Below are 23,824 nucleotides of genomic sequence, written 5' to 3'. Positions count from 1 at the left end.
CTGCCACTGTTTCTCTGGTCCACAAAGAAGTTGTGAAGTGGATGATCTGTGTAATTTAGAATGGCCTCTAGCTTCTTCTGTGTGCATCTCTCCACCACAGTCCCCAGTGAGTCAAACCTGGTTCCAATCACAGTGCCAGCTCTTTTCACTAGTTTGTCCAGTCGCCTCGCATCCTTGTGTTTTATACTGCTTCCCCAGCAGTAAACTGCTCTGCAGAATAACACACTTGCCACAACAGACTGATAAAACATCAGCAGCATCTCTGCAGATATCTAAAGATCTGAGCCTCCTTAAGAAAAAGAGGCGGCTCTGCCCCTTCCTGGAGAGTGCATCTGTGTTAAGGGACCAGTTCACTTGTTGTCCAGGTGTACACCTTGATATTTGTAGGTTGGCACCACCTCGATGTCCACCCCTCGAGCCTGGATCTTTGGAAATCTACAATCATTAATCGATCAGCAACACCCAACTTTTATAATGATAAATGAGAATATTCAAGCAACAACAATAATGAACATTACCTGTCCTCCCAAAATTAATTATCATTACATTTTCTAACGTTTGCACCAGACCAGTCATTTGATTATCATATTTTGACAGCGAGAGAGCTTTGTCTCAGTCCCTTCAAATTGTAGCTGCGGTGCAACACACATTGAAGCCTATGATTGAAGCCCATTTAGACCTATCTCATAATTATGACTTAGTATCTCATAATTATGACTTAGTATCTCATTATTATGATTTAGTGTCTCATTATTATGACTTGGTGTCTCATAATTATGACTTAGTATCTCATTATTATGACTTAGTGTCTCATTATTATGACTTAGTATCTCATTATTATGACTTAGTATCTCATAATTATTACTTAGTATCTCATTATTATGACTTAACTTTTTTTTTTTTTTTTTTTACTTTTCTCCCCCCAAATTTTTTTCTTTTTTAATTTTTCCTTAAAAAAATTTTTTTTCTTTTTAATTTAATTTTTTTTTTTAACTGGCGGAAACGGGCTTCCATAAGCTTTGATGAGGGACTAGAAAAATAAAATTTTGCCGTTTTTCTCTGCCAATTTTTTTTTTTTTTTTTCATATTTTTTTATAAATCTTTCGAATACTAAACCGATTGAGGTAACTAATCGAACGTGCGCAGTGGTCTTTAAAACTTAAAGCTTGTCTGTCCCGGATTGGTCGACCTCTCTCTTTCCACGTACCCGCGTTGGGCGGGGCTTAACAACTCCACAGTCCGGCACCAGGCAGGAAACATTACAAACACACCGGCTGCTGCTGCTGTACAATGTGGCCCCTTCTACTTTAAAGGCAAACACGTTTTTCCTCTCAGTCATGCACGTTTTAACATTTCCCCTTTAAGAGAGCTCAACCTGTTGCTCGTATCTGACACTTGTTGGACACTTTCTCCTCAATGGGTTGAAGAAGATGAAGAAGAAGAAGACGCTTTGGGAGGGAAATAACGGTTTGCGACGTTAGCCGTTAGCTAACCAGCAACAGGTCCAATCGGTAATGGAGCGCGCGACTTTTTCAAAATACTCCTGGGTCGACTTCTCCTTCTCTGTGATCGGGGTCTGCACCTTCTTGGTGGACTGGGGCTCGGACATTTGGGTTGCCACCGAGTTCTACGGTCGAGGGGACTTTTTCTGGTTCGGGGTGCTGGTTGGCCTCATGGTGCTGTCGTCTGTCGTGGTCCAGATGTTCAGCTGGTTCTGGCTGAAGTATGACCGGGAGCTGCCCGGGTTCAGCGCGCTGACCGAGGGAGGAACCGTGCTGTTCGGGGACCGAGTGAAGCTGTCCTGCCTGATTCATGTGCTGCAGCTGGGGTTCCTTTGCAGGTAGACACAATCATAAGTGAATATAAGGCAAACCTAATAAAGACAGTGACTTCATGGGTGTTTTTATTACATACCAAACCATGACTGTGCGTGTTTAGTTTCTCAATATGGGGAAGTGTTGCAGAAAAAAGCTCCATGAAACAGCCTGTTTCAGTTTGTAATACAAAAAATAATACCAATTTTTTTATGCATGAAGTAAAGGAGTGCATAAAAATAACACTGTAATATTAGAGTATTTCAAATGTAAAATAAAGCAAACAAGTAATAAAAAACAAGACTACGGAAGCCCTAAGAGGACCTGAGTCAATACATTTTATTTTCTCAGTTATCTCGACTTATTTTCTCATGATGATGAAGAAATCATTATCTCTTTTTATCCAGAGAACAAAGCTCCTTTTTTGTGTTTTTGATCTTCAACCTGTAAGATAAATGTCTACTAACAAAATGTATTTTTATTCTTTACTGAGGCAAACATGTTTAAATAATGTTTGTGAAAAAAACAAAACATTTAAAGAAACTGATAACAGGCCTTTCCTATTACCTGAATTTATTTGGTTACCATATGTATAAATAATATATACTCCTTTTATGTTTAGTATGGAAGCCCTCAGAGGACATCATTTAATACATTTTATTGTCTCAGTTTCTCATCTTATTTTTTTCATCTTATTTGATTATTATTAGAAATAACTCAGGATCTTGAGAAAACAAGTGAAATGAACTCTCGAGAAAACATGTCCTTTTAGGGCTTCTGTAAAAGACAAAAGCGTTGGATTTCATAATTTGTTTTGAGCACCTTTACACAATTGGAGTGAGTTTAAAAACGGGATCTTGTCTGACATAAAGAAACGCACCAGCACCTTTACTGTGAGTGTGCATCTCTCTGTACATATTTACGAAATAACTTGTTTTTCCTTCAAAGCCACTCATGGGAGAAAGGATTAAATAGCACATGACAGGGGAGTTTACCAGAACTGTGAGTTTCAGGTTTTGGAACAAGTAAATCCGGAGCGGATCTGCAAATGCACAAATAATCAGTTAATGAGGCATTAAACGCTCAAAAAATGTTTGAGTCAGCGCACCAAATTGTTTTTATTCACCCCTCAAAGACGAGTTTAAAGTGTGTTGTCTTGTTCTATGATCTCATGGTCATGCTTGTCTCTCATCCCATGCAGGCACATCTCAGCCATACGCCAAGGCTTCAGGGTCTGGTGGCGGAAAGCGGAAGGCTCAGAGTACGCTGTTTACCTGACCCATGACCTCAGTATGCTCCGGCTTATTGAGACCTTCTGCGAGAGCGCTCCTCAGCTCACCCTGATGATCTATGTCATGCTGTGCACAAACAAGGCCAGGACTGTACAGTGTAAGTCTAACACTGCACACTTCTGCAGCTTGTGAACAGTGTTGTGTTAATGAGAATCAAATTTGGTGTGAGGGTTGTGGTAAGTTACTTCCTCTCGGTTGCTACACTAATGGTTCAATATCCGTTTTTTTGCAGTTGTGAGTATCGCTGCGTCGACCACGTCCATAGCCTGGATGGTGGTGGATTACCACCGCTCGCTGCGTTCCTTCCTCCCAGACAAGGCCAAGCAGGGCTGGGGTTCCTCTTTAATCTACTTCTTGTGGAACCTGCTGCTCATCGCCCCACGTGTCGCAGTCCTCGCCCTTTTTGCCTCTGTCCTGCCCGTCTGCATAGCCGCCCACTTCCTCATGCTGTGGATCGTCTTTGTGTTGTGGGCGTGGCGACAGAGAACAGACTTCATGGACAGCAGCAGCGGTGAATGGCTCTACCGGGCCACCGTAGGGCTCATTTGGTACTTCAGCTGGTTTAATGTAGCGGAGGGTCGCACCAGAGCCAGGAGCATCATCTACCACTCCTTCATCACCACTGATGGAGTGATCCTGCTGGTGACCTGGTGGTGCTATAGGGACCCCGTGCAGACTGAGTCGTACAGCCTCGCTCTCTTCATCGCTCTGCCTTTCACCTACCTCCTCGGGCTGCTCTTCAAAACCCTCTACTACTGCTGCTTCCACCCCAAGCTGTGGAGGCCCCCTACGAGGGACCCCGGGCTGCCAAACGATCTGCCTGACGCAGAAGTGACCTTTAGAGACTTTTCCATCCAGGACGGCGCCATGTCCTCACAGCTCCTCAACAAAAGAATGGCTTACCATGCTTCTCATTTTTTCTCAAAGCAAGAAGTCTGTAGAAAAACGGATAAGGAGGAGTCGACACATGTTTGATGTCTGACTTTGTTTGTGTCACAGCCGAGTGTTGAGGGCTGATAAATGTTACCTTACGTGATGGTGGAAGAATGTTACTGCCTCTTTCTAGAGTGTCACCTGTTGTGCTGCAATTTCACCACATGCCCAGTATACTTTGAAGAAAAACACTCAAACTAGATTTTAAACTAAGAGTGGGAATATAAGTATTAACCCTTTAACATCAGTGCATGTAATGGGATATGGACCATTCCTGAAATCCCTTTGACTAATCAGAAGAAGGAAGAAAGCTTGACAAATCTAGACTCTCTCACAGTGGATGAACCTAGCACATACACATTTACAACCTCAAATGATCATCTGTATAATGAACAGCTGACTCTGTATTAACTGTATCTGGATGTTCCTGTTTTTGTGTTCTAGAGGCGTCCATCATCATATTTTCAAATACCACTCAAACTGGAGTCATTTGTCAAAGTGATTTTATAAACGAAGTGTTAGTTTGATACATTTTCTACAAAACAAATCCTCTATTTTCATACCGGTGCACATGGAGTCATTTCATATGAAGTAAAATGTAAAAAAATATGACTTTATGGGTTTGTTGTTGCTGTTGTTTGCGCGCCTTGTATTTTTATTTTCACAATGTACACTTGCAGGGATCGAGAAACTAACACTGTTTCTTTTCACATCAATTATCTGTTCTAAAAATAATGATCATGACAATCACGGTTATAATGTGGGCAAGAAAGCGGGTTTGGTAAATCTAAAAATGTTCTAATTTTTCTAAATTAGTTAAAAAATGTTGGATTTTAATGGTTTTTCCGTGATATCAAAGGCCATCAAAATGTGTGTGTGTTGTGTTTTCAGGTACTGTTACAGAAGCTAACACTGGAAGCTATTTGAAGGACTTTGAATGTAACACAAAGCTCTCCTTTTATGTGTTGTTACTGTTCCAAACAGCTTTATTTTTAAGACCACTTTACAAGTGCTAGCTTTTATAAACATGATATTTATACTGTAAGACAAGTTCACTTCATACTGACATGACATGACAGTAGCCTTAGGTGTCAGAGAGTTCAACACTAGTGCTGTTTTCACTTCTTCATCGTATGTTTGTTCAGCTTGTTCCAATGTTGTCAAGCGTCTCTGTTTACCGAGTATCAGGTCTGACTTTCAGAAGTCTCTTTCTAGAGTACGTTTACGATAAATCAGTCTGTAAAGTGTTTGTTTTGTATCAATACGGTCCATTGTGTGACTGAGTGTTGCAGAGCCATTTCTTTGAATCTGCTGAAACCAAAAGTCAAGGTCAGGGCTGGTTGTTAATCTTTACCTCATTTGCCATGTGCAATTATTAAAGTGGTAACACTGCTGTATCATCTGTTTCAACTTGTGTTTGTTCAGCTGCATACACACTTCGAACTCTTACTGGATCTCATAATCGGACACCTTAGGCTCTTCTCTTTACAGGGAAGTGAACGTATGATTGTAAACATGAAAAGTAAGGCTTTCTACTGTGATGTCTGTGAGTTAACTTGTAAGAATAGTTTTACTACAGTGTGCCTTTAAGTAACCTAAAGGCGGGTCAGTTAGTGGGAGGAGTTAAAAAAAATGAATATACTGAACTTTGGATCTTCCTTACTTTCAGTTGCCTCTCGAACAGAGTTGTAAACAGCTCTGTTCTTAAGAATGTAGCCACACCAGAGGCAGACAGTTCAAGAGGGTATGTGTGACAGTAGTTTGACAAGCACTATGAAACCGTCTCAGTACTCCTGGGTAGACTTCCTCTTCACTTGTCTAGGTCTTGTGTTCCTGGTGTTCGACATAGTGCTGGATGTTTTGGCTGTTGTGTCCCTGTACCAGGAAAGGGACTATAGGAGCCTCTGTGTCCTGTTGCTGTTCCTCGTGGGCTCGTCTGTTCTTGTCCAGGCCTTCAGCTGGCTCTGGTATAGCTACGAGGACTACAGGAGGGAGACAACTGTGGAGAAGTGTTTGAGTGTGGGATGGCTCAAGCTCCTCCATGTGCTGCAGCTCGGAATCTACATCAGGTTGTCTAAGCTTCCTATTATTACAGAATTCCTGGTGTTTCCCAAGCACTTGAGGCTGTTTGTCTCTGTGCAGAACTCTGTGTACAGTGTGTGTGGAAAAGAGGGTGTGAGAGTGTGAAGTAATGTGTTTCAAATGAGGGTGGTTTCGTTTCGTTTTCCTCTACCTGTGGGTTTCTTAGAACCACAGCTACACCCTGATTTATCTCGCCTGTTCCCTGAAATGATTCCATTTCTCAGAAACAAATTCATAACATCAGAGCAACAACTGTGCTTCAGAAATGCTCACATTGTACTATTACACCACTTCCAAACTAAGATGCTGAACAGATGTTCAACTTCATGTCACTGGAATAGCATGTTTGATAGTTGGAAGATAACTTAGGCATCCTCAGGTGATAGCTTAACATCCACAACCATGTATCTGGGTTATATTAGACTGAAATGTATATTGTAGAGTAAGATAAACACAAAGACCTTAATAATAAAAGCAGAACAAGTTTAAAGATCTCAAAAAAAACAACTGTTAAGAAATTGTTTTAAGTATTTTTGGGTACAGTAACCGACCAACATAAAAGAAGCAGGTGAGTGCATATTTTGGATCTGGAAATTTCAACTTAAATAACCGTTTAGAATCTTTTCAATATATATGATTTTTCAATATTTAGTGGTCCTTAACTTCTGTATCACAACAAACTGAATATGTATTTTGTTATGGACGAAAGAAGATATCCGAAGACATCATATTAAAGATTTGGAACAACTGATCAATAGGTTTAACCATTTTTGGAAAGCTAATAGAACAACAAGTACTAAACTGATAAAGAGGAAAAAATAGGCAGCTCATGACGGTGACATTAATTTGGTAACAACGTGAGTTAGTATAGGTTTATGTTTTCACAATAGCACAAGATATGATACCAAATAATTCACTGTCATATGACACGGACTGATAGGAGAGGATTACGGAATGATATGATACGGTATGTCACTGAAGCAGTTAAATTGCATGCTTCACATAAAGAGGCTTCAGTTCTTGAAGTGGCAGCCTCAGCACTGCTAAATAAAATGCCATTGTAATGTGTCCGGTGGGTTTATATGTGTCCGGTGTGCATATATGTGTCCTGTGTGTTTATATGTGTCCAGTGTGCATATATGTGTCCTGTGTGTTTATATGTGTCCAGTGTGCATATATGTGTCCTGTGTGTTTATATGTGTCCAGTGTGCATATATGTGTCCTGTGTGTTTATATGTGTCCAATGTGTTCATATGTGGGATGAGGTGCACCATTGTTGTGAGGCTGGGTGGATGTTTATTGTTTATTGTGTTTATACATGTATTCTTGTACAGACGGTGGCAACAAATCTCCTTATTAAGGACAAAAATATCTATCTATCTATCTATCTATCTATCTATCTATCTATCTATCTATCTATCTATCTATCTATCTACCTATCTACCTATCTATCTATCTATCTATCTATCTATCTATCTATCTATCTATCTATCTATCTATCTATCTATGTATCTATCTATCTATCTATCTATCTATCTATCTATCTATCTATCTATCTATCTATCTATCTCAGGTTGTTTTCCCAACCATATCACTTTACTGCCTGTCGTTCCCCACTCTCACTCACCTGTCGAAGCTTCTACCCACTGTCCTATGTCTCTATAAAAGGCATGACAAAGCCCAGGACGTTATCTTTAGTGCAAACTATCCACTATCAGCATGTCTTTCTTCACAAGAATGTGAAAGTATTAAGTTTTTAGTATTAAGGTGATACTGTATAAATCTTTTATATGAATGCTCTGCTTTGTTACAAACACTTGTCACCGGTCTGTAATTATTATGATTCACTGCTGCAAAATGCTTAACTTTCAGTTTCTATTCTACTCATTGTAATGAAGGGAGACTGTCTGATGAAGTAATCAAAGAAAATATAACATGATATCATCCCCTAACAAGAATGATGTGATCTGTTTCAAATCCTGCTAATGTGGTGCATGGTCCACGTGATGTTTGACTGCTACAGTAGTTTGTGTTGTGTTTTAGCCATGTATGACTCATGAATTCATTCTGCAGTTTCCTCTGTTTAACAGGTTCTGTCTAACCCAACGTGCCTACCGCTAAATACATGGAGTTTTTAAGATAAGCTTATTACAATGGTCTTTACTTTGTGTGTTTTTTTTTTGTCTCAGGCATGCAGGTGTGGTCGAGGTTTCTGTACGCAGCTTCCTCCCTAAAAAAAACCCGGAAATTAAGACCCCTGGAGATTTTGCAGTGTACCTGAGCCATGACCTGAGCATGCTGCGGCTCTTAGAAACGTTCTCAGAAAGTGCCCCTCAGCTCGTCCTCATGCTCACCATCATGCTGCAGCGCGGCCAGCTCGACCACTGGACAGGTGCAGTATGTTACTTGTGTCTCCATGAAGATTTGGGAAAAGCTGTAAGACACTATTGCACAGAAGATTCAACCATGAGGGACTATGAGGATCAAGAATTATTAAATGATAAAGTTACTGAAGTTTACGCTAGAACTGCAGAAGTGAAAAATCACTGTTGTAATTTTTTAGTGTAAATATACATACAAACTGTGTTGCATATTCATAAAAATGCTACTTTTACAATATCTCTCTATTTGATTTGCTATCATGATCAGGTGTGGACTTTATTAACCAATCTGAATTAGATATTGCCTCTTAAGCTCATTTCTCCTCCTCAGTGTTGAAAGCCCTTGGCTCAGCCTCAGCCATCGCCTGCAGTGTGACCATGTACCACCGCTCTCTGCGCTTCTTCCTTAAAGCCAAACAGAAGCAGCAGTTCGTCTCCTCTGTTGTCTACTTTCTCTGGAACCTTCTTCTCATCATGTCTCGTATCACCGCCCTCGCCCTCTTCGCCTCTGTGCTGCCTTGCTTCATCCTCACTCACTTCATCTGCTCTTGGATCATATTATTCTTCTTTGTCTGGAGATCAAAGACCGACTTCATGGATAATGCTTTTGGAGAATGGCTTTACAGAGCCACCGTTGGCCTCATTTGGTATTTTGACTGGTTTAATGTGGTGGAGGGGAAGACCAGAAACAAGACTCTGCTCTATCATGGCTACATGCTGGCTGATATTTCTCTCCTCTGCAGTCTGTGGTGTTGGAAGATTATCACTGATCCTCCATATTTTGAATTCTCCCCTTTTTGGGCTAAAATAATTGCTGTCAGTGTTGTTTCAACGTACATTCTAGGCCTCTTTTCCAAAATGATTTATTACAAGTTCTTCCATCCAAAGTTGAACAAGGACCAGTTAAAAGGGGGCGACACAGAAAGTTCCTCACCTGAACCCCAACCTACTTCAAAAATAATTTCTGCAGATATGCCAGATGCCCACATTTCTATGGTGCGCACAAACCTAGAAAATTCAGACATGGACGGAGACATTCAAGATCGCAGCCTCTCCATTCCAGCTTCACCCGACACTAAGCGATACAATAAAAGAATGAAAAAGTTGGCTGAGAACTTCTACTCCTGACCTGGGTCACTCGACACCAACAGGACTTGGAGGTTAACAACAGACCCAGTCAGACTCTCAGTGGACCAGCCTTCAGTGAAGAATCAGTATTATGTGGTTTGTGTTGGATGGAGTGGACTATCACCTGATCCATTTTTACCCACAGATGCAGCCTCATGAATCACATAAGCACTATTGGTCATGCATCAGAGGGCATTCAATTAACAATTCATATTTAATCTCTCATCATTCAAGTCTGTCTTAATTTATGCTTATATAACATTCCTATAAGAAAAATATAAAACAGTCATCGTTTGTTTACAGTGAATGTAACTTATGTAAATAATGTGAAATTAACAAAACTATTTTCTTAAAACCACCATGTCACTCATTTGTGTGACATCTTGCCAGCTCTAGTTTCTCAGCACAGTCAGTATTGTAGCTGAGCATACGACTATGCATTGAAGAACTTAGTCTTACTGTTTGATACTGTATTTTAACCCTGTTCTATTTCCCACAATGCTGGCAAATGCAAAAACACAGACCCCTTTTGAAGTGAGCAGTTAATTCAATTGTTGTTATTTATTTTTTTAATGAAAAATAATGTATTAATACTCTAATAAAAATAACTGTATAAGAAATAAAAGCAGTCTCCTGTGTATCTCTGCAGTCGTTTCTCCCTCATCCTTCCCGTATCTGATGGTGTGTATCAATCAACATTAAACCACTGATTAGAAATATGATGTGTGCACTGAATAAAACATGGTTTGACATTTGTTTTACACAAGCCGTAAAAAGTCTTAACATCAACAATGAAGTGAAGTTATGTTCACTTCCGCTCCAGAGCCCACATCACACACATCCTTCAGCACCTCCACTGGCTCCCTGAATCCACTTCAAGATCCTGCTTAAAGCCCTGAATAACCTTGCCCCCTCATACCTGACCATCTTGCCGCCTCAGATCATCAGATGCCAATCTTCTGTCCCCTATCCCCAAGTCCAAGCACTACACCTTGGGGGACTGAGCCTTTGCCATCGCTGCCCCGGCTCTCTGGAACTCTCTCCCTCCACATATCCGCAACTTTGAATCACTTCAATCATTTAAAAACCACCTCAAGACCTACCTGTTCAAAAAAAGCCTACAACACAAGACCTCTACCCCCGCCCCACCTCTGTCCTTGTTCTGTTATTTACCTGTTTTATTTTCCCTTTTTTTTTTATGTAAAGCAACTTTGAGTATTAAGAAAAGCACTATATAAATCCTATGAATTCTTATTATTATTTTTTGTTTACATTTGTTGTGATACAGTGACTAGTTTTGAAAATGCCTACAACAAAGCCTAACATGCATTAGCAGGTATTGCACGAGTGTGAGTTTTAAACACTGAAGTGACAGCTTTAATGTGGTGTGTTAGTCAAAGATAACAAATTGTCAGCAACCTTTGTTAAAACTATCAGGGCTGTAGTTTCATTTTAAAACATTAAATTCGAGGTACAGAGTAAAATAAAGCAGTTTCATCTTCTTGTTTTGAGAGAAGTACTGCTTTGGCGTGCAAAGCAGGCCACACAACTGCAACAGAGTTTATTTTAAGGCAGATTACTTCTTATTTCAGAGCACCTGGAAACAGTTTTAACACAAGATGAAGCTGTTCTATAAGTAATTATGCAAGGTTAGGGTTAACCCTCACCCATATGCCCTCAACAGTGTTTGTCAGTCAAGGATATATCTTTTATCTGAGAACATAAAAATAGTTTGAACACAAAATGAAGCGGTTTCATGGGAGTAATCTTCAAGGTTAGATGGGGCTAAAGGAAGCATTACTTTAGAGTACACATCCAGGCCATACAACTCCAGTATTATGTGTTGTGAGGTATTTGGGGTTATATATTTAAAAATAGCAAAGTAAGTCTGAGGACAAAAAAACCCTGAAGTTTAACAGCCCTTAGCGACACTGCTAGACTTGGCTTGACTTGATTCAGGATAAATATTGGTCAGGCATGCACAGCCAGGTCATATAACTTAATCAAATCACATCAGTATGTGGCTCTATGGGTGCGGGTGAGGTACTCAGTATCTGCAAGACTCTAAATTAAGCTAAAAAAATGGCATCAGGAAGGAAAAGTGGTAATAAAACTTCTTTTATCAGTTTTTTTATACTGAATTCAGATGTCTTACCTCCAAGGATTCACTGTAATCCAGTGTTACTGATTCTTCAAATGCTGTATTATGTGCAAGTATTCCATAATAATATCCTGAAGTATCTTCCCTTGATTGGTTTCTTTCTTTCTTAAGTTATATATATATATATTTTCACCTTTAATGGACAGGACAGCTGAAGAGAGACAGGAAATGTGGGGAGTAGAGGGTGGGGGAGGGCATGCAGTAAATGTTTTGAGGCTGGAATCGAACCTGCAACCTCAGCAGCGAGGGCTATAGCCTCTGTATATGGGGCGCACGCTAAGACCGCTAGGCCAACATTGCCCCCCTTGATGGATTTTTTAGATAACCACAGTACTCACCTGTTTTCATGAGAATATTTCAAGGATCAAACTGTATAGATATGTCTAAAAAACAAACAGTTTTAATGTTTTCATGTTATTTTCCTTTCCCAATAATGACAAACAGACACATGAGTCTGAAACTTTTGAAAATTTATTTACACTGTATTGAGTGTCTCAGGTACACAGGAAAGCTTTACAGGACTATATGGAGGTCCCAAACAGCTACTGTGAGGAAAATATTGATTACTGTAATTAAATTAGCATTGATTATTATTAATATGATTGTGTTCAGTTTACAGGATCATACTCAAGCTGTCCACATGACAGGCCCTTGACAATGAGATGAAATGCATTGAAGAAAAAAAACAAAGAAAATCAAAGCACACTCAGCATTAAAGTATTTGGCAAAAAAAGGGGACACGTAGAAGAATACAGACCCTTTAACAATGCATGGTCACTTTTCCGACAGCCATTGTATACTTCAATATAAAGATGACATGCAGACAAGATAAAGAAACAAACACATTCAATGAGCAGAAATAACGCAACTCTGATCTGCATTTAAAAAACACCACGTCATGTAACTCATGATTGTCTCTAAGCAATGCTAAGCATTTCACAGCAAAGAAATACACGTAAAATCGTTACTAAAAAAGAAAGCAAATCAAATACAAAGCAGGCATGAGAGTTGAAAATGAGACTTGACGAGTACATTTCTGAAAAACGCTAATATGTCGTCCCTCGAAGCTGAGATATCTACATTTTGAGACCTTTCTGCTAACAAACTCAAGGAGAGTGTTCAAATACAGTGCAGACAAAAAAACAAAACAAAACAAATACATTAAAGAAATAACAACAGCACTTAAAAAAAGTATTGAGTTAAAAAAAACGAGATAACACTTTGGATAATATGACAATGCAGTGATACATGTCTCAAACAAAAGTCGTACATATTTCCCTTTGAGATTAAGCATACAGATTATGGTTCAAAGGCACGATATAAATACTCACACACAAACAAAAAAGTTAACACAGAATACACATTCTTAACGGTCAAGCTGCATGTGTGTAAATCTTCTTCAGGCTCAGTATTGTTCTTCTCCTAAACTCGACCCCCCCCCCCCCTCCTGCTTTTGACTACAAATGAAACGTCCCTGGAAATACAGTTAATGAGAAAAGTACAAATGTATTGCACAGTCATGGTTCTCATGATCGTGGGTTTTATCCCACTCAGTACAGCGAACACGGATTATGGGTTGTCATGTGGATGAGTGATGAAATTCGTGGACGGACAAGTTACTCCACTGTTGCGTGAGTCTGATGACATAAATGATCACCAGGATGTGAGGGGAACTGAAACAAAAAGTAACGTAGTGACTATTTGGGGAAGAATTTTACAAAATAAACAACAAAAATTTTTTTGTCTTTTTTGTCTTTTTTTTGTATTAGTTGAAAGTATCTTGTATTTGAGCGGTCATGCATCACGAACTAGGGCTCTGGTAAGTTGTCATAGCTCTTTTCCCCCTCGTCACATTATTGACAAATTCGATTTAATCTTCTCTTAACCCAACTTTTTCTTGCCAAATGGTTCCTTTTAAAAAAAATTAAACCTTTTAATTTTTTAACAGTTAAGTCTACGGTCTAACATGACGTCCTCAAATTGCTTGTCCGATTAACCAGCTCTCCAAAACTGAGAATATATGCGATACACTTTCACAAAAGCAAACACAACAAATCATTAAAATTTGAGGAGCTGGGAGAAATCACAAAAAAAGATTATCAGGATAGTTGGAAACTTTTTCAACCAACTAATTGTTGCTACAGCTGCAGCTTTAACTGATATATTAAATCTCAGCTGATGAATTGTATTCCTAAACACAGTTTGAAAAGTGACTGAGATGTTTTGAAAGAAACGTAATGTCATTTACTTTTTCCATTAATGACCAGGATGTGGATTTGGTCGCTAAAACATGATGGCACATTACAGACATGACAGACATTTTCTAAGCCTTGGTTTTATCGTCTTATGCAACTTTATGGTTGGCTATTTTTCCCAGAATTCAACATTTCTGCAGATTCAAACTGTGTCAGGGAATAATTCATGAGATGGAGAGAGATCAGGAAACTTTCAAATCACACCTCTTAGGTGGACCATGAGCCTCCAAACAAAGTGGAAGCTGAGTCAGAGGCTGTCAGGTGTGAGCAGTGATGGATTATGAGACAATAAGCACTCAGAAACACTCATACTGCAGAGGGGCTGCCTGATTAAAGCTTCTTGTAGTAGCAGCGACGCCTCACGGTATAAGTTTCTAATCAAATCCTGTTGTTTGGAACACTTGTGTGGGCAGAGCTGTAGTCTGTATCTGTGTTTTGATCCTAATGGAGAAAAAAACGTATGTCCAATTTTCCTGGTTAAGAGCAGAAAACACAAAAACATGAGTCAGGGTATTTGTAAGCAGGGTCAGGTTTCTCTTTTTCACAAGGCTCTCCAACAAAACCCATTCTGTCACACACACACACACACACACACACACACACACACACACACACACACACACACACACACACACACACACACACACACACACACACACACACACACACACACACACACACACACACACACACACACACACACACACACACACCGTGCCACCGTCAGCTCAACACTTCTTCAGTCTCCTGGTCAAGTGTCAGGGACTCGAATGACTAACACTGAAACTTTTATCTAATGGGCAGAGCTACAGACACATCAGTCTTACAATCTTTGGAATCTCTTAAACACAAAAATCTAAAAAAAATCAACTTTGGTTCAGAGAAATGTTACTCTTCATCAATTTTTGATGATTTAAAGATATGAAAATTGAGTTGATAAGCATCCTCAGATTAATGACTTATCAATATTAGCACTACTGGCAGCCTAACTATGGACTTAATGGAATTTTAAAAAGCAGAAGTCAATAAAAACACGGCATCCTTCATTCAAATTTAGCATATTTAGGTTCATATCTAAGTTCCCTAATCCACTCTACACACTACATTTAAGCAGATTCAGTCTGTTGCATGTTTGCATTGAAAAGCTGTGATAGCAAAACTCTGGACATCTTTTTTTTGCACCGAACATGGACAACTTTGAATGTAATGTTTACAAACTGAGAGAGAGAAATACTTTTTATTCTGCCTCCAACGTGCAGTAACATTTGGACGCATAGATTAATTCCCAAAGCGGTGACGTGCTTAATTTGTTATAACACAGTGAAGTGTGTACTTTATAGATCAGGTGTTGTGGATTAGGGACACAGCTCAGGCTGTCCTTCATACTTCTGTGCATTGTCAAACACTACTGGGGCCAGGCATGCATGATCAAAATCCTACGTCATTGTAAAAATCTATCTGTGTTCAGTGTTGGGTTTGTCAGAGCTTCAACTGGGGCATGATTCTCAGCTGCACATGCTCACTGACCACAGATGACACACACACACACACGCACACACACACAGGATGTTAAAGCATAGAGGAACAAACAGAGGTCAGGGCAGCTGACTGATGGTGGGGTGAGGTTGGGTCAGGAGGGCAGGCCATGACCATGTTTTTTCAGCACATGTAGTACCTTAGGATAAATAATCCAATGTTACATAATAAGGGAATCATCTGATACTTCAAAGTGATGCTTCAAGTCTTTGAAAATGAAAGCGAAACAACTTAGAAAGAGAGAAACAAACTTGAATGAATTCAACAGAGTCGACATGAAAAGTTACAACAACCCTAATAGAGAGCCATCACACAATGATGGTCGTTTTGGTTGTTTAAATTCACAAAGGGGTGTAAAAAAAGAGAGACTGTTTCACTGCAGGAGACTAAAAGAAGGATAAAAGAAGAGACAAAAAGGAGGAGGGCATAAAAAAAGATGTCTTCCCTTTGTGTCCGTATCAGTGCCAGTTTCAGCCGTGTTGAGTTTAGCTGCCGTAGAGGAGGGAGCGCCGAAGGAACCGTAACTCTGACAAAACATGTGTCCAGTTCGTTTCTCGCAGTCAGCTCCGACCCAAAGTCTGCCTCTGTACATTACTGTCACACACAGTGAGTCTCTGAGGGCAGATATATGCCTTTCTAATATGAGAGAGTGTGTACCGTTTGAGAGGTGGAGGGTTTTACTAACACGTCACTCCACAAACCAACCAGGACGACTGATTCCCTTTAGCGTGCGACTTCCAAGTGTCGCCTCCTTTACAAGAAGTCCAGTTCCAGCGCTTGGTGCAAGGACACGAGGTCGCCGTGAGTAGAGACCCGCCAGAAAGGCATGTTGTGCTACACAGAGAGAGAGAGAGAGACAAATACAAAGATGATTAAGAAATGTGACATCGTGTACAAATTGTAAAACACATGGTTAATATTCTGACTGGACTTCCTTGATATTTTACTTGTTTGAAGGGAAGATTTTCAGGTAAGAGTGATAATTCACAATCCTGGAATTCTGCTCATAAAACTCAGCGATATAGAGGCACCACACTGGACCTTAAACGCAGCATCATGCACGTGCTAAAGAAGATAAGCTTGGAGCGCCATTGGCCTAGTGGTCTAAGCGTGCACCCCATATGCAGAGGCAACAGTCCTTGGGTGCGTCTCAAAGCTCTTAACTTCAGTCTCCTCTCTCCTCCGCAAAACCGGAAGTAGTTACTGACCCGCCATTTTTAAGTTGCGTCCCAAAGCTCTTAACTCTGCTGGAGGAGAGAGGAGAGAGGACGGAGGAGACTGATCGGAGGAGTGATAATCGAGGAGACACGAGAGCAGGCTTCACGGAAGTCTTTTCGCTGACCGACGTCACTTCACGTGACGCTCCGGAGGAAAGGACATCTCATTTCTCTTAATACAAATCTCCTCGTTTCCTCTCTCCTCTGGTTTCATTTCTTCGCATCTCTGTTGGGCGGGGCTAAGACGCAAGTGAACTACGCGAGGATAGAAGTTAAGAGCTTTGAGACGCACCCCCAGTCGCACTGGTCGCAGGCTCAACTCCCGACCTCTACTATTTGCTGCAAGTCATCCCCCTCTCTCTACTCCCCACATATCCTGTCTCTCTCCAGCTGTCCTATACAATAAAGGCAAAAATGCCCCTCCCCCAAAAGAAGCTAACCCTATTGTCACTTCTGCATCAACAACAGGTAGCCACATTTTTTCTGAATAAGAAAAATGACGTTCATGGTCGCTGGAACACATACAGGCATTTCCCAAACGACAAAATGTGAATATAATCAAATAAAATGGCATCTAAACGACATAACTACAACCTTAGTTGTTTCATATGCTCACATCTTAACTTGTGCGTGCTTTCCTCTGATGTGGACGCCTTTGAAACATTCAAAGGGTTACAAAGATTTTACTTTTAGTTTTCTGAAGCAAAATATTTGAACAAAATCTCACAAAGGAAACATGCAAGTTTGTTTGAGTAGGCTGAATAAATTGAAATGAAACAGATAATACTTCCTCATTAAAGGGAGGCACGAAAACCTGCAACTTTACCTGTTTTGCTGCAAATTCCTCATCTCGACCATCGCCTATCACCACGTAGGTCACCTTCTTCCCAAAGCGAGAGACAATCCTCTCAAAGCAACTCTCTTTCCCTGGATGAAAGAAAAAACAACACAGAGGAAACCATAGATTTTATTTATCCTATGACCTCTGAATGCAGCACCATGACACACATTAGCTACACTTTCATCAGTTTCATACGAACCTATTTTTGTGGCGCTGTAGATGTTCTCGATGGGGAACACGTCTCCCAGGCCGTAGAGCAGCACTTTGGCCAGAGCTGGAACCAGCTGAGTGGTGGTGACCAACACGTTCATACACTTCCCCCTGTTGGTGGAATTTGATACACACACATACACACACAACATTTACAAGTGTTGAAACTATACTTATAATTAAGCTGTACTTTGAGATTTTTCTAGACATATGATGAATCACAGACTAACTTAATCTTTTATCTTTTCAAACATTGTAAAAAATTGTCTCAACAAATTTCATTGTAAAGTAAAAGACAATTGTGACTGACACACCGTGACTGCATCTACACACTAAAATTGCAATTCTAAAACTAACTGTGGTCACACCTGGACTGGATGAGCAGCAGAGACTTCAGCGCCGTGTTGAGCCACGCGTCTGTAACGTTCTCGATCTCCGACTGAAGCCGCAGAAGCAGCTCCCTCTTCATGGGACTCAAAAGGCCTGAGGAGGCGACATGAGAGAGGAAACACGTTTGTTTAGATGTAAAGAAAAGTACATATTCTCTATGATTTAACCTCTATCTTTATATATACCTTAATCATCCTGTCAGGAAAACATGTAACAAGCATAATTCATAATATTGTACTGTTTCTAAATGTCAGAAGTCGAACACCTTGTGAATGTTTGGTGAAAGAGGGTGTCACTAAACGCTGAAATCCAATGCTTTGTTTACAAAAGGCAAAAACAAATCAAGTCAGCACTGTTTGTTTATTTTAGCTGCTGGGCTGAAGCATAGTTTTGTTTGTTTCACACAGAAAGAGAAACAGGGACATTCAGATGTGTACGCTTTCCCTTTTTTGCCTTTTGGACATCGGACTGCAGATCAAAACATTCCTGTCCTTAAAGAGGGTAAAATCAATACTGCTGCAAGGTCTCCAAGTTAAACTGACCAAGACATAGACAACAACTGAAGACTGATCCCAGTATTATAAACAACAGCAACTAAAGTGGTGGAGAAAAAAAAGATTGATCAGATCTGAAAGCTCACCTCCAACGTTCCCTTTGTAACTGTTGTAGATCTCTTTTAGCCGGCGGTAGCGAAAGGCCAGTTTCCGCATCCACTCCACCCCTCCCTGGACTCCTGCTGTGGCTCCTGAAGCTCCTCCTCCACCGCTGGGACCGTTAAAAGCATCAGCAAGGAAGTTGTAGTTACTAAAGTGAGGAGACAAACATTACAGTTATATTTCTGAAGAGTGTCAGAAGGCCAGTCAGAGTGTGATGAGTTAGGGGTTCTATTATGTAGTGAGGGTGAGATACAGGACGGCATGTAACCGACCTCAGGTCCTGTCCATTGTCATCAGAGGCGACATCTTCAACGTGGACTTGATCACACTCCTAAAACAAAACAAGAAGAAATCAAATATGACTTTTAATATAACATGGAAGCAGCACCCCTACTTTTCTAGAGCTTCCCAAACATTTGGCCCGTGACCCCAGAAATACAGGTGCCAAAGACTCGCGACCCACACTGTCCCACAAATGGATTAAGTGTTTCTTCATACTTCATTCAGCTGGTCTCCAGAAACTTGATCTGCATGCATCTGTGGCTGTGTTTCCTGTGCTGTAATGAATTTACCTGTAGGCCAGCCACTGATGCTTTTGTTAATTAACTGAGAGTTTCACAACCTGGCTATCAGCTTAAGTGTGATTAGCTGCAGTTTTAGACTACGGAAGTGTAACCTCCTCCCACAGCTCCACAGTAATCATGTCTTTCGTATACTCTTCTTTCTGTCAGTGTATCTCAGTAATCAGGTAACAGGTCTAGATACTTTCATTGCATGTACTACAGGTAGGGTTGCAAAGGGGTGGAAAATTTCCAGAAAGTTTCCAGTAAATTTCCATGGGAAGTTAAGCTGGGGAATTTTGGAAATATTCCAAATTGGAAATTATGGGAATTTATGGGAATTTCATGGAAAAGTATCATATCCACGCATAAATATTTGTTTTGTTCTAAGCAGACATCAATCCAAAATAATACAATTTAAACAGATTTATTTGTAAGTAGAACTTTATCAAGTGTTAAATATTTTATTGAACAATCAATTATTTCATTAAAGAACAAAAACATGAATGTTGAGTTAAATATTACTCATCCCCCAGACTCAAACCATTCAAAAATTAACAAAAATGCAATCCCAAAAAAGTCCCATTCAAAATGTTAAATCAAAAGAGCCGCTCTCCCTCCAAACAAGTACCATTCAAAATGTTAAATTAAAAGAGCCCCTCTCCCTCCAACAAAGTCCCATTCAAAATGTTAAATTAAAAGTGCATGTAGGGGGCGTGGTCTCAATAGCCCTGCAGTAAGCAGTGTGCTATGTGCATGTGATTGAGGAATAGCATATACATTCAACTGTACTTGAATGAAATCTTGTTGTTTTAGTCAGGATTATGCTAAAATATATTTTCCCCAACTATATTTAAGTTCCCTATTAAGAGCCAACCTTCAATTTAGTAAATTCCTGGTTTATTCCTGTTTATTCCCATAAATTCCCATGGACAGTTTCCAACTTTGAAAATTCCTGGAATTTTGCAACCCTAACTACAGGGAAATGGTATCAAAATATTCACACATTTTCAACTCGCTATAAGTTCCTCTGCTGCTTCATCACTCTGTCTGGTGTCTCCTTTGTCCACGCTGTCACTTCTGTGTAATGTTTATGCAGCCCAGAAAAAAGTAGCATATTAACTAAATCTAACCCTTAAACGGCAAAAAACTAATGAAAATCGTTTTATTTCAAATGTAACTGTTTTTGTTGATTTTTTGTCAATGATCGGTAAAAAATGCAATTTTAGATCACTAAAAAAAAAAAACATTCTGGAAGTCATCTCACGACCCCCCATTAGTGTCTTGCAACCCCCCAGGGGGTCCCGACCCACACTTTGGGAACCCGTTCTAGAGCATGAATTTCTTCAGAACTTATAGAGCCCTTTAGATTGAGGAAATTGACCCTCTTTCTCCCCACAGAGAGCATGGGTGACATATTTTAGGAGGATGTTTGCATCACCCTGGATCTCTTGACAAAAAGTAATCAGAGTTTTAAATTATTGCAGAAAACAAGCTCTGTGACAAACACAATTATGACACTTAAATGTTTCCGTCTGCATAATGCTCTGCACAAGTGAGCGCCACTTTCAGAATTTGCCAGAAGTAAAACAGCTGTAAGGAAACGGCCCCTCTGCTGCAAAACTTTAACACCACGACAACTAAGTTTCCTGTCTTAGTGATGATGACGATGGTGTTTACTGTCCCAGAATACCTCGGTAAAATCATTCAGCAGGCTTTAAGTAAAAGTATTTTTGAAAGCCTGAAATCAACTTAAAAATCATAGAACAAAACTTGAAAAACATCAGAACGTGAAGTACACAGCAGACTCGGTTCCAGGCGTCAAGACAAAAACTCATTCAATAAATACTGACTTGAAGCAAAGGGACAGAAAGTACAAATATTCTGACTTATTTCTACCAGCTGTAGAAAAACAAACACTGCTTCATCCTGCCATTGCTACAACAGTCTGAATACATCTCACTGTACCTCCAGGTCGTTGAAGAAGAGGTGAGTGTCAGCCAGCTCAAAGATCAGCTCCTCCATCTGCAGGCCCAGGTTCAGCATTGTTGCTGGGTCCTGAATAAATAGTCAAAGACACTGAGTCACACTTTGAAGATTTGTTGAAGGTGTGTGCTTCAGTATTCTGTAAGTTCAAAGAAACAAACCTTTCCAAACTTCTGTGCGAAGGAGCCGGTGAGCAGAGAGTGGAAGATGATAATAGTCTCATCCAGGTCCCACAGGAAAATACGCTGAAATACAGAATGAGAATGGCATCACATCCTGGACTCTCTAAAACCAGTTGAAGGTTTGTTTATATGTGGGAAAAAGTCAGCTGTTACCTCCAGGTCACTCTCAGTCGGCGGAGAGTTTTCAGGCTTTTTTGCTTTCCCTTTTGATTTTCCCACAGAGTTCCTCCGTCCCATCTCGTCCTGATCTCTGGCTCCAGCAGGGAGAGAAACACCTGTCGGGAGGGCCGCACCCGTCGGAAGGTTCTCTGGTGGAGATGCGTCTGAGCACAAGAAAGTCTGACATTAGTATCTGAGTTTCTCCATCAATCAAGCCTAAAGAGAATCTATAAAACACAGCACAGTGAGCACTGCAGGTGATTAAAAGCACTGGGTATGAAAAATTAATGTCATGTCATGCTGTTTCTGAGATAGCCATCTCCATGATGATAAGTAGAAATGAATCCAAGTGCTTAACTCACCTCTGGGAGGCAGTCCAGCTGACGCCGCCTGCTCAGACTTCACAGCCGAGTATCCGGTCGCTTCCACACCGGCGCCTTGCTCTTCGCTGCTGGGCAGCCCTGCAGGCACGTAGCTGGGAGGCAGAGTGTAGTACTGAGAGAACTGAGTCTGCCCCAGAGAGTTGTAGCCACTAAACTCCTGCAGGAATAAAAAGAAGAATACAAGAGTTGAGATCAACATGAGAGGGAAGATGAAAGAACAATTGCTTGGCTTTTTTAAAGATTATTTTTTGTGCTTTTTATTTAGAGGAAAGGACAGTAGGTGTGGCCAGACACCAGCCACTACAACTACTATTTTCCATCTCAACACTATCATCTCTCTCTCTCTTCATCTCCCTCTATCCCTCTTTCCAACCCTAACACGGTCTCAGCAGATGTGTGTCTAACATGAGTCTGGTTCTGCTCAAGGTTTCTGCCTGTTAAAGGAAGTTTGTCCTTGCCACTGTAACTTGCTAAATGCTGCAAAGTGCTCTACTCATGGTGGATTAAGATGAGATCAGACTGAGTCCTGTCTGTTAGATGGGACTGGATCTTATCCTTTCTTGATGTTGGGTCTTTGTAAATAATAATATCATAGACGGTCTAGACCTGCTCTGTTTGTAAAGAGTCTTGAGATAACGTTTGTTTTGATTTAGCGCTGTATAAATAAAGATTGATTGATAGATTAAATGATAGAAAGAAAAAAATTGGACCCGGCATGCAGGGTTGCCCACTTTTAGAACTATAACCTCAGTATATATTTAATCCTGAGCTAACGTGGTGACCCCATGGGGCAGTTTTAAGCACCAGTGGCCATATTCGCAAAGCTTCCTAGTACAAAGAGTCGCCTCTTGTAAGAAATTATGGGAAAATTCTCAGAATCATGACTTTTCTGAGATTTTCTCCTTAAAGCTAGGAATAGATTTGGGTAAAGATAAAAGTTATTTACAAAGCATCTTAGCCTTTAGGACAGGTCTTAGATAGAAAACAGTTCAGAGTAGTGAGGAGGAATTTTAAGTTTAAGTTTCTCAAGCAGAGGAGGAAATTTTGGAAAGATGTTGTGATAGGAAGATATTTGTGTGGCCCACGCAGCAACACAGCAAAGTCTAACAGGAAGGTGATATTCAGTAACTGTAAAAGGCATCAGTTTCACTTGTGATTTTGCTCTCCATACAGCTGAGCCTCGTGTAGGAAGGCTCATAATGAATTATGTAAAAGAAAAATTAAGAGAGCGCAGAATAATGTTGGCAGCATCAAAACGATTAAATCAAAGGCTCATAAGGTTCCTATTTAACGCGAGACGTGGAATCAGATCAATCTGATCCTTTCTTTTACGCCAAACTGCTCAGAGTGCATCATCACGCTTATGAGACGGTTACTTATTAAAGAAATTCATTTTTTTCTCACAGTTTTTTGGTTATGAAAGATTATTGATTTCAAAACAACTGTATTTCTCTTTGTGTCTTTTAATTTCTTCTAGCTTTATCCTTTATTTTCCTGAGTCACACTTATCTCCTCCTCACCTGGTGGGTCACGGTGGTGGGCGTTGTGGTCGCTGCAGTCGCTGAAGGGATGCTGGAGTACACACTGGATGTTGTGAAGCTTGAGCCTGCAAACAGAGAGAGCTCGACTTGAACAATGCAAGCAGAAAGCAGAAGTAT

General features: G+C 40.3%; 3 protein-coding genes across 5 annotated transcripts in view; 2 read left to right on the top strand and 1 right to left on the bottom strand.

Annotated features, from left to right (window-relative positions):
* The first annotated feature begins 1,221 nt into the window (after positions 1-1,221).
* On the top strand, positions 1,222-5,436 carry xkr8.3 (XK, Kell blood group complex subunit-related family, member 8, tandem duplicate 3). The gene is made up of 3 exons (XM_034704591.1): positions 1,222-1,840; positions 3,016-3,203; positions 3,339-5,436. The coding sequence occupies exons 1-3, from the start codon at positions 1,515-1,517 to the stop codon at positions 4,079-4,081; spliced, it is 1,257 nt and encodes a 418-aa protein (XP_034560482.1). The 5' UTR covers positions 1,222-1,514; the 3' UTR covers positions 4,082-5,436.
* Positions 5,437-5,723: 287 nt separating this feature from the next.
* On the top strand, positions 5,724-10,255 carry LOC117827789 (XK-related protein 8). Its single transcript, XM_034704585.1, has 3 exons — positions 5,724-6,108; positions 8,311-8,513; positions 8,834-10,255. The coding sequence occupies exons 1-3, from the start codon at positions 5,786-5,788 to the stop codon at positions 9,628-9,630; spliced, it is 1,323 nt and encodes a 440-aa protein (XP_034560476.1). The 5' UTR covers positions 5,724-5,785; the 3' UTR covers positions 9,631-10,255.
* A 1,989-nt stretch (positions 10,256-12,244) lies between these two features.
* Positions 12,245-23,824, bottom strand: part of eya3 (EYA transcriptional coactivator and phosphatase 3) — a 22,292-nt gene continuing 10,712 nt past the window's right edge. For all 3 annotated transcript variants that reach the window (XM_034704577.1, XM_034704576.1, XM_034704575.1), the window contains 11 exons: positions 23,687-23,772; positions 22,146-22,323; positions 21,778-21,947; positions 21,604-21,687; positions 21,425-21,514; positions 19,169-19,227; positions 18,881-19,044; positions 18,219-18,333; positions 17,840-17,961; positions 17,626-17,726; positions 12,245-16,416 (listed from right to left, as the gene is read on the bottom strand). In XM_034704577.1, coding sequence (XP_034560468.1) covers positions 16,336-16,416; positions 17,626-17,726; positions 17,840-17,961; positions 18,219-18,333; positions 18,881-19,044; positions 19,169-19,227; positions 21,425-21,514; positions 21,604-21,687; positions 21,778-21,947; positions 22,146-22,323; positions 23,687-23,772 — 1,250 coding nt within the window. In that variant the 3' untranslated portion in view covers positions 12,245-16,335. The remainder of the gene's footprint in view (positions 16,417-17,625; positions 17,727-17,839; positions 17,962-18,218; positions 18,334-18,880; positions 19,045-19,168; positions 19,228-21,424; positions 21,515-21,603; positions 21,688-21,777; positions 21,948-22,145; positions 22,324-23,686; positions 23,773-23,824) is intronic.

The sequence above is a fragment of the Notolabrus celidotus genome, chromosome 16 (assembly GCF_009762535.1).
Source record: "Notolabrus celidotus isolate fNotCel1 chromosome 16, fNotCel1.pri, whole genome shotgun sequence".
In the NCBI taxonomy this organism is placed as follows: Eukaryota; Metazoa; Chordata; class Actinopteri; order Labriformes; family Labridae; genus Notolabrus; species Notolabrus celidotus.
The sequence above is the reverse complement of the archived record's forward strand: the minus strand, read 5'-3'. Positions and strand labels throughout refer to the sequence as shown.

What these genes read in the sequence shown, in the direction of transcription:
- LOC117827789 (XM_034704585.1), top strand. Translation starts at nt 5,786, where the DNA reads ATGTGTGACAGTAGTTTGACAAGCACTATGAAACCGTCTCAGTACTCC. An exon ending in CAGCTCGGAATCTACATCAG is followed by an intron (nt 6,109 to 8,310) that starts GTTGTCTAAGCT and finishes TTTTTGTCTCAG; the next exon opens with GCATGCAGGTGTGGTCGAGG. An exon ending in CCAGCTCGACCACTGGACAG is followed by an intron (nt 8,514 to 8,833) that starts GTGCAGTATGTT and finishes TCTCCTCCTCAG; the next exon opens with TGTTGAAAGCCCTTGGCTCA.
- xkr8.3 (XM_034704591.1), top strand. Translation starts at nt 1,515, where the DNA reads ATGGAGCGCGCGACTTTTTCAAAATACTCCTGGGTCGACTTCTCCTTC. An exon ending in CAGCTGGGGTTCCTTTGCAG is followed by an intron (nt 1,841 to 3,015) that starts GTAGACACAATC and finishes CATCCCATGCAG; the next exon opens with GCACATCTCAGCCATACGCC. An exon ending in CAAGGCCAGGACTGTACAGT is followed by an intron (nt 3,204 to 3,338) that starts GTAAGTCTAACA and finishes GTTTTTTTGCAG; the next exon opens with TTGTGAGTATCGCTGCGTCG.